General features: G+C 44.8%; 1 protein-coding gene across 2 annotated transcripts in view; it reads right to left on the bottom strand.

Annotated features, from left to right (window-relative positions):
• Camsap1 (calmodulin regulated spectrin associated protein 1) overlaps window positions 1-13,525 on the bottom strand; it is a 70,092-nt gene that overhangs the window by 44,850 nt on the left and 11,717 nt on the right. For both annotated transcript variants that reach the window (XM_036183924.1, XM_036183925.1), the window contains exons 2-3: window positions 2,897-3,159; window positions 2,054-2,215 (exon numbers count right to left, since the gene is read on the bottom strand). In XM_036183924.1, coding sequence (XP_036039817.1) covers window positions 2,054-2,215; window positions 2,897-3,159 — 425 coding nt within the window. The remainder of the gene's footprint in view (window positions 1-2,053; window positions 2,216-2,896; window positions 3,160-13,525) is intronic.

Raw genomic sequence — 13,525 nt, 5'->3', positions numbered from 1 at the left:
CACACTGGGGGAAAAAAGTAAATAAGGATTGTTAAGTTGCCATGGAAATACTAAAGAAACAGAAAACCATGAAATACAAATAGAAATATTAAGTAAGAAAGAAGGAGATGTTTATGAAAACTGAAGCAAGAAAAACAAAGTGTCCTAGAGTGGGAATATGGCTGATAAGCAGATACCAAGACACAGTAATTTAAAGTCTAACAGTGGAGTGCCAATGTGTCTGTGACCCAAGAACAAGGGTCAGGGATGGAGGGCTATGTGGCAGTGTGCATAATTTTCATAATCTCAAATCAGCACATATGTCTACCAGGGACAAATCAGAAGACAAAAATACAGTGTCTATTTGAAATATGGATGTAGTCTGGCATGATGGTATATGTTTGTATGTCTGCCCCAAGACTTGGGAGGCAAGAGAATTAGAGCTCACAGTCATCCTCAGCTACATAACAAGTTATAGGCCAACCTGGGTTATGGTTTTTTTGTTTGTTTGTTTGTTTGTTTTTGTTTTGTTTTGTTTTAAAATGGAGGGTTGGCAGGGAATAGTTTGGAAAGTAATTTGCCCCCATAAGCTCATAGGGAGTGGCACTATTAGGAGGTGTGGCTTTGTTGGAATAAGGTATGGCCTTATTAAGGTATCTCTGTGGAGGTGAGCTTTGAGGTCTTATATATGCTCAAGATACGCCCAATGAGACAAACTACTTCCTGTTGCCTGCAAGTCAAGGTGTACAACACTCATCTCCTTCTCCAGCACTATGTCTACCTACATGCCACCATGTTGCACCATGATAATAATGGTTCTAAACCTTTGAAACTATAAGCCACCCCAATTAAATGTTTTCCTTATAAGAGTTGCTGTGCGATGTTCTAAAATAGGAAGTGGTGATGGTGTCATGGGCCTAAGAGGATGCTGAACTAAAGTCTTTCAAATTGTGCCAACAGGAAAATTGTATACTATGTGAATTATCTGTCAATAAAGATTTTATAAAACAAAAACAAACAAAAAAAAGAGTTGCTATGATCATGGTGTTTCTTCCCAGCAATAGTAAGGCTAACTAAGACAAGGGGCTCAGTAGGTAGGTAAAGTACTTGCTAAGTAAGCATGAAGAACCAAATCAGATCCCCCCAAACCATGTGTTTTAGTTACAGTTTCTACTGCTGTGATAAAACACCATGATCAAAAGCAACTTGGGGAGGAGAGTATTTATTTCATCTTACACTTCCAGGTAATAGTACATCACTGAAGGAAGTGAAGGCAAGAACCTGGAGGCAAGAACAAAGCAGAGGCCACTGGAGGAAGGCTACCTACTGGCTGGCTCTCCTTGGCTTCCTCAGCCTGCTTTCTTATAGCACCAAGACCACCAGCACAGGTGGTCCCTCCCACATTAATCATCAATCAAGAAAATGCACTAGAAGCCTGTCCACAGGCCAATCTAGTGGGGGTATTTTTTCAAGTGAGATCCCCTCTTCCAAAATGACTCTAGCTTGTGCCAAGATATCCTAAAACTAGCCAGCACAGCATGTAACCCCAAACACAGTAGCAAGCGTTTGAAATTTCAGTGTTCCTACAGCAAAATGGGAGGTAGAGCTCCAAAGACTTTATCTCAAACAAGGTGGAAAACAAGAACCAACCCCTGAGGTTTTTTCCACAGGCATGTCATGGCATGTGCACATCTGTACTCCCACACGAATACATATGTATACACATGTACACACTGATAAAATCAACCAAGCACTCAAACACAGGAATACACAAGGAACTTGACTCCTCCCCAATAATTATTGGCAAAGATCGTGAACAAGCACTATATACAAGTATCTCAGATAAAAACGAAACCTCATTACTTTAACCACACATGTGCATTTCCACACACAAACCTATTTTTTTGCTCTACTCTCTATGCCCAGGAGTAAGGACTGTCTGCTAATCTACTGGACACCTAGCTGGATACAGTATCATGCAGTCCTAAACAACAAGCTCTAGTGGCTAGGTTCCAGCATGGGAAACAAAAATCAGGCAGCTCTCGATCAAGAAGAGAGCTAGACAGGCATTTACCTTATTGATCCAGAATACCATGGCATCCTCGAGGTCATATGGAAGTTCTTTTGAGGCGCTGAATGTAGAGAATCGCTTGACACTGGCCACCACCTTCTCAATGCTGATCATCTCCACAGTATAGGCCATCATCAGGGCATCCACCATTGCCATGTGGGCACTCTGGGGACAGAGGCAGCAGTCAGTACCCTAAACCTCTTATGGGTCCCAATGCAAGAAAACTTTCTGCCTTAGCTTCCCCGCAAAGGATAACACTGGCTGGGCACTGTTCCAGACTGCAGTAGTGGTCCAGGGTCCTCATCTCTTACCAGTAGACTATAAGCTTCCTCTTTTAGACCTGGAAAAGCTGTGGCAAGAGGCTGCACCCTTCCTCTGCCTCCTAAGGCACTGAAATGCCAACAGGACCCTCCTCTGTATCACACCCTACCTTCATTCTCTTCAGAACTTTCTCTTCACCCACAACATGTCACCCTTAAACTGAGTGAAAAAAGGCATGGCATGCAAAATGTCAGGGAACAAGTTAACAAAAGCAATGCAAGGCTGATCTGAAGAGGCACAGCCTCTGAGGACAGGGCAACTGATTCTGGCTAGTGCAGCCATCCATGGGAAGGTTCTGCAGTGGTGTGCCCCACCACACTTACATCTTTACACTTCACTGCATCACAGTGAGAAGAACCAAAAGCAAGCTGCTCTTTCCAGAATGATGAGTCTTTAAAATACAGGCATGTCATTAACGACCACCAATGCACATGGACAGACCTCACCATCTGTCCCCTATCAGCAGGGCACTGAGTCTTGCCTGCTCAGCCAAGGGAGCAGAAGGAATGCCTGTCAGATACTTACCATCTTAATAGGTGCCTGGCTGAGGTCAGCATCTGTCACAGGGGTGTCATCACTCTCCATCACGTAAATACCCTTCCGGGACAGGGCCTGGATGACAGATTGGTGTCCTTGTAAGGTAGCCACCTGGTCCCCTTTTAGGATAAGGCTGCAAACACGGCAATACAGCTCACTTGACAGGAGAAGCTTGATGACGGGTGGCTTAATGTGCTCCTGCTCATACTGGTCGATGTAAAAAGGGTCTCTGAGGTCCTCAGGGATGTTGTCTATGACAAAGAGAGCACTGGGTGAGTGGACATGCACAATCCAGTCTGGAGCATCACCAGATGGATGAGGACACACAGAGGAGAACCTTCCAGAACAATGTCAACCAAGGTACAGCCCACTGACCAGATGACAATCAACATTCAAAGGTCCAAGGATAACAGACAGCCTCATTAGCATCTGCACGACAGAGGCAAAATTAGGCATTTTCAACTGCCACCATCTCCTGAATGGGACAGAAGCACAGAAGTCTTGGGGTCTCAAGGGGCTCAAAGGAAACCAAGATGCCATGGGGCTAGGATGATGCAGCATCTGGTGACCCCAAATGGGGGGTGTGAGCACAGTGGCATTAGTTATTGGGAGGGAGCTCTGTGTGTCTTCTTTCCAACCAAAGTCAAGATCAAGGTAACAGCAAAGACTCAACAGCCTCCTCTTTAAGAACAACAGCCTCCTCTTTAAGAAATGAGCCAAATCTGGTGCCACTATAACCACAACAGAACAAAGACAATCAGCTTTCACTCATCTTTGTTTCAGGCAGCACACTATTTAATCACAATTCTACTGATCAAGACTAATGAATAATGTGCTCACATTACAGACAAGAAAACTGAGGCACAGAAAAAAAGATTCCACAAGTCCAATGTCAAAAGAGACAGGAACCAATTGCTATCTGGTCTCTCATGCACTCACTGCCTACAACAGACACAGGGGGCCAAATGTGTTACCACTGATTCTGTACCCTCTTTGCACCACCCTGGCCTTGTTAAGATATCAATAGCTATCCTTTGTAGAAAGCACAAAGTCCTAAAGAAGAATCCCATTCCTTTACCCAGGGCCCCAGACCTTTGGTGTCTCTGTATCCACAACTGCAGAGAATGGAGAGTTCAGTCTTCTCAAACATCCCTACCTCCAGCAGAGTTTAGAAAGCTGCCATCACCAATAGGTATTCAAATAAATTGGTAGAAATACACTAGAAACAATCACCCCACAATCAGTGGACATGTGTGCTGGCCAGTTCTATGTCAACTGACACAAGCTAGAGTCATCTGCGAGGAGGCACCTCAACTGAGAAAATGTCTCCATAGATCAGGCTGCAGACAAGCCTCTAGGGTATAGTCTTTTTTTCTTTCTCTTTTGAGATTAGGTCTCATTATATTGCCCTGGTTGTCCTGTAACTCACTATGTAGACCAGGCTGGCCTCAAACTCACAGAGATCCGCTTGCCTCTGCCTCCCAAGTGCTGGGATTAAAAGTATGTGGCACTATGCCCAGCCCATTTTCTTTTCTTTTTTTTTTTTTTTTTTTTTTTGGTTTTTCGAGACAGGGTTTCTCTGTAGCTTTAGAGCCTGTCCTGGATTAGCTCTGTAGTCCAGGCTGGACTCAAACTCACAGAGATCCACCTGCCTTTGCCTCCCAAGTGCTGGGATTACAGGCGTGCGCCACACTGCCAGGCCCATTTTCTTAATTAGTGATTGATTAGCACTTTGTGGGTGGTGTCACCCATAAGCAGGTGGTCCTGGGCTATAAGAAAGCAGGCTGAACAAGCCATGGGGAGAGAACCAGGAAACAGCACCCCTCCATGGCCCCTGCCCTTTTTGAGTTTCTGGCCTGACTTCCTTCAATGATGAACAATGGCATGCAAGTGTAAGCCAAATAAACCCCTTCCTCCCTAACTTGCTTTTGGTCACGGTGTTTCATCAGAGCAATAGCAATCCTAACTAGGAAGACATCCAAACTCCTCTAGCCCTGTGCCAGGTCTAGACACCACAGTGAAAGAAGGTCAGCTCTTCAGGGACTACCTCCCCCTGCCCCAGCGTCCTCTTTCTCTGCTCCCTTCTCTGTTTCTGATATGTACAATTTTCTGAGGCCCAGGTCTAATTATGAGTCTCTGGATCCTTGTTATTGTCCTACAATCATTTTTAATTATTTATTATTATATATACATATGAGGGGTGCATATATGCCACTACATGAGTGTGAAAGACAGGACAGACTTGTGGAGTTGGTTCTCTCCTCCCATCTTTACATGGGTTCCATGGCTGGAACTTGTGTTGTTTAGGCTTATATGACAAGCACCTTTACCCACTGAGCAATCTTGCCAGCCCTGCCCCACAATCCCCAGACTTCATTTTTTATTCTTATTTCTTAACAACATGGCCAGAGTTTACACAGCACTTTAGTTCTGAAGCACTGTTGTGCATATAGGATTTGGTCACTACAGCAACTAAACCAGTGAATAAGGCTGAGCACCAGTGCCAACATGGAAGGCTATAAGCACTCTGCCCAGGCTTAGTGGATGTCAAGTCCCATACCTGATGACCACATTGGGTAGCCTCCTATTTTGAAGCCATCTACAGTTCTAACACTAAATAGAATGTGGTGGTAATAAAAGAACAAGCCCTGGGTATTCCACATGGGAAGGCCTCTGCTTGCCTTGTCAGATGGTTGAGGAAAGAGCTGTAGTGCCATGTGAATAGCACAAAAAGAGGGGAGGAGCCACACCACACTCAAGAGTGAGAAGTCCCATGGGACAGAGCTGAGAGGCACAGACCACACCAACAGAAACTGTGGGATCTGGCTCTGAACTGGTAAAATCAAGCAAGGGCCTGAGCTAGGGAGCCCAAATCCTAAGTCTGTGCAGCTGCCAAGAAAAAGAGACAAGAGTCACCTTAGGCGCCTACACCTTCTTTAAGTGCCTAGGAGCAGCACCTCGCCACCAGAGCTCCCAGCAAGAGCTACTCCTTGCCTAACTTCCAGCCCATACCTCAAGCTCTGTCCAAGTCCTTCCTGCATGTTCAAAAATTCCAAGAACACATCTGCTTCACCCCTGGGAGACTTTGCCCACCTTGAGACTCAAAATGCCATGGATGTGTATCTGTCCAACAACGTATACCAGCCCCAGGCACATCCTCTGAACCACCTACATGACATCCATGTGATGATGTCTAGAATATCTCAAGCCATACTGGCTGGTCTAAGGCACTCTCCCTGCTCACCTGGTTAGCCTAGGTAAGGTTCCTCTCTGAAAGGAGAAATAGCACAGCTATTTCAGGAGCAACCCCAGAGTCTCACTCTGCTACAGGGAAGGAGATGATAGGACACCACAGAAGCACAACCAAGAGCTGGCCTTGGACAGACACAGGAAGACCTAGGGAGGATCTGAAGCTCACAGTCACAGTATAAAGACAAGCAGCCTGAACTTGGAAACAAGCAAGACAGAAAAAAGCAGCCAAGCCAAACGTCCAAGTAGAAATGTTTCCCTGGGTCATTTGCAAACAATCAGTCTGAAGTGGTTCATGTCAGCATCACATTGGATCCTGTACAAACATAATCATTCCTAAACACTTGAGATTCATGACAGGGAACCAGAACAATTATGTAGGCAATTATGTAGCAATCCCAGATCAGTAGAATCCACAACCTGAGTTCCCTCCAATCCAGCCATAGGGTGCTACAGCCCACTCAGCAACTGAACTTCCTCTTCCTGGCCCTTCAGGGCAGAAACTGTCTCTAGCTCAGAAAGGGAGCCCCATTCTTCCCAGTCTACCAGGGCAGTGACTATTCCTAGAAAATACTCAGTTCAGTCCATGTCAGAAGCTATGTTTGCACACACCTATTCTTCTAATATCTAGCAGTCAATAACTATGCTTAAAGCAACATAGGGCTAGAAAGATGGTTCAATGGTTAAATACACAGATAGCTCTTGCAGAGGACCCAAGATTCCCAGACCTTTTTTCAGGGTAGCTTGTAACTACTTGCCTGCTAAGTTCCAATACCCTTTCTGGCCTCTGTGGCAATATACTCACATGCATAACCCACCCCCCTAGACACACACATACACACACACACACATAATTTTAAAATGATGATATTTTAAAAATAATACAAAGGCATTATAAAATGCCTTCTGAGTGTTTTGGGTGACTTGTTTCTCTATTAAAGACAAAGACAGTAGTTTACAAACATTCATTCAACAATTATTAAGCACCTACAGGAACTGGGAAATGCATGAACACGCTGGGCCACCAAAAGGAAATAGAAGGCCATCACCCTCAACAAATGCTCCAAGGCTCTGAAGAGGACAAAAAAAACAGTAGGCAACTTCCATGACAAAGAGCATCACACTTGAGTGTGCAGAGTCCAGCTTAGGAAAACAAGAAAGAAAAAAGACAATGACTCTCATCTGACAACACAGTTCAGATAGCGTGGGAGGATTCTGTGCCTTCAGTGGGACTGCCGAGGCACTAAGTAGGCTCATATACTCTGGAAGCACAGAAAAGGATACACTAGAACAGGCTGTATTAGGAAATAATAGAAAGAAGACAAAGAAATAACATTTACTGCTGTTTCCTACACAGAGTAGAAGACAGGCCTGGACACCAGCCAAGCACAGGACAGGACCTATTACTAAACTAGGAACTATGGTCCAGAAGATGACCATGACAGAAAGAGGAGCTCCATAACGGACATATGGCAAAGGGGGGTTTAGGGAGTGGGCATTCTGAAGAAGCTGACATGTGGGGACCACAAGCACAAACTAAAAATATAGCATTTATATATGATATGTACGAACACAAAAAGACAAGTATCCAAGTCACCCAGAAAGAGGGCACAGTGAGAATGGAAGCTCGGCAGACTGGTGGATCACCCTGTGCTAGACAGGCACGGAAGACAAGCCAAAGGAACTAATTGGTGGTCAGGAGAGATTGGTAATTATAAGGCCACCTCTATTCCACCCAAACCAACATGCCTCAGCAGCATCAGGGACAGACACAACAAGGGAAAGAAGGTTACACAGCCTCTCTGTATAGTGTAGCCTCAGGTGTGCAGGCTGGGCTTCTAGTCAGAGGCTAGGAAGGGGACCTCAGAGTGGGGAAGGATTCCAAAACAGAAGGGAAGGGATGTCAGGTTTGTGGACTATTACTTTAAGTATACGAAGATGTGTTACATTTGTTTATGCTGTTTTTTTTAATTATGTAAAGATGTGTTGCTTTTGTTTATGCTGCATTTAATTATGTAAAGATGTGTCTCTGTTTCACCTTGCCCACCTAAGGCATTTGCTTGGTCTAATAAAAAGCTGAACGGCCAATAGCTAGGCATTAGAATGATAGGTAGGGCTAGTGGGCAGAGAGAATAAGTAGGAGAAGAGAGAAAGAGAGAGAAGGAGGGAGAAAGAGAGGAAGATGCCTGGAGCCAGCCAGTCAGGCAGCCACCAGACAGACAGACATGGAGGAAGCAGTGAAAAGTAGAACATACAGTATGAAAGGTAAAAAGCCCCGAGGCAAAACACAAATGAAGAGAAACAGGTTAAATTAAGTTATAAAAGCTAGTGGGACAAGCTTAAGATAAGGCCAAGCATTCATAACTAGTAAGTCTCTGTCTCATGCTGCTACAGTCAAGTGTGTATCTAAATGTCCTGGCCACCTCAAGAGACCCATGTACTATAATCCACTGCAACCAGAATGGCCACAACTGTGAAAGCTCTAACACAGCAGCAGGTGGTAGTGTCAACCAGTGGTGCCACACCAAGTGTATGACATGTGTTTGTTATCTGCACTAGAGAGGCTGAGACAAGAGGATCATGGTGAGTTCAAAGCCAGCCCAGGAAGCCCAGGAAGCCAAGCAAACCCTAAAATAAACAAATTCAAAGAAAGTCAGGCTTAGGCACTCACAGAAAGCCACAGAACTGATTAGCCACAGACTAGCTGACTGTGGATGACACCCAAGCCAGGAAAGCAAAAGTATTTTTAATAGAGGGAAAGAGAGAGAGAGAGACAGAGACAGAGACAGAGAGAGACAGAGAGAGAGACTAGAGAAAGAACAAACCAGAAATTCTAGAACATCAATCAATACATACACAGTGACTGAGCAGCTTCATGAAATGGGAAGGCAGATTAAGAGTGGACACTGGCGTGATGCAGATGAGTAGACAGTAAGTATCCACATGAAGAACAGTGAGACAGGCAGGGAGGGCAAGTGGCAATGCCTGTCAGAACACAGAAAGGAGAAGGAACATGGCAGAAGGGTGTTCAAGCAGACACTGCAGAAAGTTTTCCAATACTTGTAGAATTTATAAAACAACTAAAAATACCAGTGAGACTCACAAAGGAAATCCACATCCAAAAAGCACTACAGTCACATCATCAGAATCCAAAGGAAAAAAATAACTTTTTAATATGCCACAGGGAGCTCCTGTCAGGCCCGGCCAGCAGACCATCCCTGCTTGCCCCTTTGTGTAGAAGGCAGCTACAAACCCTAAAACACATCAAGGACAAGCAGAGGGGAACTAGAAAGCGGAGAGAAGGATGCCGGCTTGGACCTCACACTGTAAGGCACCCCCAAAGGGGCAGGCCTGATGCCTGCTCACTCCCAGTACAGCAGGCAAAACAGGCAAGGCAACTAGTTTCTGGGCCATGGAAGAGGGGGGATCAACAGGAGGCCCCACTAACAATAAAGCAGCAGGGGACATGGGGACACAGTGGGGCAAAGGTGCTCTGCTACCATATTCAGCCCCAGATACCTTTCCCTAAAGCCAGAGAGAGCCACCATGGACCAGGGAACACAACAAACAAGGTCTCACCAAAAGCACCTGGCAGAGAAGATACTCTCCCTCCCCGCTGGTCATGAAATTCTTTCCCCATGCAGCTGTTACCAGAGGTTTGGGGGTATAATTCTGGTCCCTGGCATCCCCAGCAAGCTAGGCTTGGCCACGTGTCCTCGGTACATCAATTAATGAGAAAAGTGATAGTGAGACACAGAAAAAAAGCAATTTATTCACTGTGATCACATTGGCAAGAACAAATAAAGGGGTCCAAAGCCCCCTTAAGTCCATCTTTAGGGTACTGACATGAAATTTAGTCTTAAAGAAAGGGAAGTTCTGGTCAAGGGGTGGTCTTGCCCATCACTGGCCAATCACAGTTCTGCCCTATAAAATGGGTTGATAAATTGTCAGAACTGTACAATCTCCTCCTGGGAAAGCAGAGATGGCTAACCATAAGCAACAGTCTTGTAGGCAGAGTCCCACCTACCCGGCCTGGAAAGTTCCTCTTGCCCTTAAGCAACAGCAGCAGGGAGCCCGGAGTAGACTGAACCAGGAGCACAGGCCTGGGGCACAGCACCTCCTGGAACCACGGCCATCAATGAAGCTCAAGGTGCAGGCAACCCCACAGGAGAGCAGCTACTAAAATAAGAGTCTGGGAGCCCTGGCTCCTCATGGAATAACTTAGAGATCGGGAATCACCTGGAATGGCCACTCAAGAGGACCAGCTGACACACACCAAGGGCATCAAGTGTTGAAACACTTCCGACATCTGAAAGCAGCCAGCACAGAATGATTGCAGGAGTTACAACTCTGAAGCAACTAGAAAAGTCCGGCAAATAGTTTTTAAAGCACTAAATATAGAAATGAAAAGCAGAGCAATAGACATTTAGAAACTCACTGGACAGACTTAACAGCAGCAGGGTAACAATGACAGAGGACTGAACTGTGAACTTTAGGGTTAAATCAGCAGCATCCATCCAATCTGAACCACAGGCAGAAGGTGGAGACCAGAACTGGGCAAGAAGAAAACAGACCTAGGGGAGAGGTACTGTCCACCAGAGTCCCAGGGAAGAAGGTGGCAAGGAGAGTACAGAGCAAATTAATGGCTGAAAACTTTCCAAATACAGTGAAAGACACCAACCTACTGATTTTAAGACAATGAGCAAATCATGACTCAAGAAAACCCAAAGGAATCTGAGCCAAGACATATATTCAAACTTCTAAAGCTAAAAAGAAAATTCCAAAGCAGAAGAAAGGCATACTTGTGGAAGGAATTCCCATCCCAGTGACAGTGGGACTCTCATCTGAAGCTGTGGTATCAATACAGCCAAGCCTGATGACTTAAGCTCCATCCTCAGAACCCACCACAATAAAAGGAGAGAACTGACCCTGGTAAGTTGTCTCTGACTGCCACACAAATACAAACCCACCCCCCCCCCCCCCCCCCCCGCACACACACACACACACACACACACACACATTTCACATCTTTCACACACACAAATAGCTAGGGACTGGAGAGATGGCTCAGTAGTTAAGAGCACTGGATATTCTTGCAGAGTACCTGAGTCCCAGCAGTCACATGGCGGCTCACAACTGTCTGTAACTCTGGTTCCAGAAGATCTGACACCTTCTTCTGGCTTCCCTGTACACAAAGTAGGGGAGTGGTGCACAGACATACATGCAAGCAAAAAACGTCTATATGCATATATATAGATAATATATATGCAATGCATAGATAGATAGATAGATAGATAGATAGATAGATAGACAGACAGACAGACAAATAGGTTTTTCGAGACAGGGTTTCTCTGTGTAACAGTCCTGGCTGTCCTAGAATTCACTTTGTAGGCCAGGCTGCCTTGAACTCAGAGATCCACCTGCTTTTACCTCCCATAATAAAATAATTTTTAAAGATAAATAAGTAAAATAAAAATAACTTGAGAATGGCTAAAGTAAGTTCTCCAAAGAGAAAGAGAATGGTAGAAGAAAATGAAGCATCAAGAAAAGGCAGAAGAAATGAGTAATGTGATAACTACAGCAGCCTGTCCTTTGGAGTTCTCAGACACACGGTACAAACAACACTACCACACCAGAACTAGGCCTGGTGGCGCACACCTTTAATCCCAGCACTTGGGAGGCAGAGGCAGGCAGATCTGTGAGGTCGAGGCCAGCCTGATCTACATAATTTGTTCCAGGTCAGCCAAGGCTACATAACAGAGTCCCTGTCTCAAGCAACACCAACAAAAGCAGCACAAGAAATTCACTTCTAATTCAGTAAGATAAACCCGTTTGCAGCAAGCCTGGGTTGGTTTAACACTGCAAGACCTAGTCTCAAAAAGAAATGAGGAAGGGACAGAGGGGATAAAGGATGGAAAAACAAATTTAAAAATAAAAATAGGAACAGATACACCATGACTAGGGATATAGCCCAAAGGCAGAGCAGAGGGAGAAAAAAAAACATATATATATACATACACACACGCAAACAGTATTCAGTAAGAAGGGGCTGGAGAGATGGCTCGGTGGTTAAGAGCACTGGCTGCTCTTCCAGAGGACCCGAGTTCAATTCCCAGCACCCACATAGCAGCTCACAATCATCTGTCACTCTAGTTCTAGGGAACTCATTGCCTCTTCTGGCCTCTGCAAGCACACATGGATGCAGAGAGATGCATCCAGGCAAAACACCCACACACATAAAATAAAATGAAAAAATTACATTGAAAAAAAGATGAAAATGGTGTTAGCAAAATCAGAAGTCCACTGCTGGCTTCTACCAAAAGAAGAGATTCCTATCTCTTTTACTGAGAGATAGGAATCAGTCCATGGAAATTAAGTTTTAGACTGAACTGGGGAAAGGAAAGATCTCTTTCTTCCCTTTAGCTACATTACAGTTTATTTAAAAAAAAAAAAAAAAAAAAGGAAGGAAAAGCCAGGAACTAGAACTAGGCACTGCATCAGGTAATAAGTATCAGGTAAGTTATCAGAGCTGTGAGATTAACCCTCTCCAGGACACCTTCCTCCTCCAGCAATTCCTCCCCTGGCATGGGATTTCCTGGAGAAATCTTTAAATTCTTTAAGTAACTGTTACATTATCAGAAAGGATTACAGTGCCCTCTATTCTCTTCTGCCGGGACTTGTTTCTAGACACCCATGGACATCTAAACTGGAGTAGTACCAAACCCTATCGCTGTTCCCTATACAGACATATCTGATGAAGTTCAACTTACAATAAAGCAATTATAAGATACTAGGAAGGACAGTGTGTGATTTTCATGCCACTCCAGTGGTTCTCAACCTGTGGGCTGAGACCCCTCTGGGGATTGAACGACCCTTTCACAAGGGTCACATATCACATATCCTGCATATCAGATATTTATATTATGATCTACAACAGTAGCAAAATTACAGTTATGAAGTAGCAACCCATGTAATTTTATGGTTGAAGGTCACCACAACCTGAGGAACTGCATTAAAGGGCCAGAGCACTAGAAAAGTTGAGAACCACTGTGCTAGTCAAAATGCCATGATATTTAAAACTTAGGAATCATTTCTGGGGATTTTCCATGAAATATTTTTCAGACTGCAGTTGACCACAGTAGCAGACTGCACAAAGTGAAAAACAGCTAAGTAGGGACAACAGGCTGATAAAAGGTAGGAAGGAAGCCAGGTAGTAGTGGTGCACACCTTTAATCCCAGCACTCAGGAGGCAGAGGCAGGAGGATCTCTGTGAGTTCGAGGCCAGCCTGGTCTACAGAGTGAGTTCCAGGATAGCCAGGGCTACAGAGAAACCCGTCTTTAAAAAAAGGAAATTCCTAAAGACAAACA

Source organism: Onychomys torridus, chromosome 4 (assembly GCF_903995425.1).
Source record: "Onychomys torridus chromosome 4, mOncTor1.1, whole genome shotgun sequence".
Lineage (NCBI taxonomy): Eukaryota > Metazoa > Chordata > Mammalia > Rodentia > Cricetidae > Onychomys > Onychomys torridus.
This window is presented reverse-complemented; position numbering and strand designations above follow the sequence as displayed.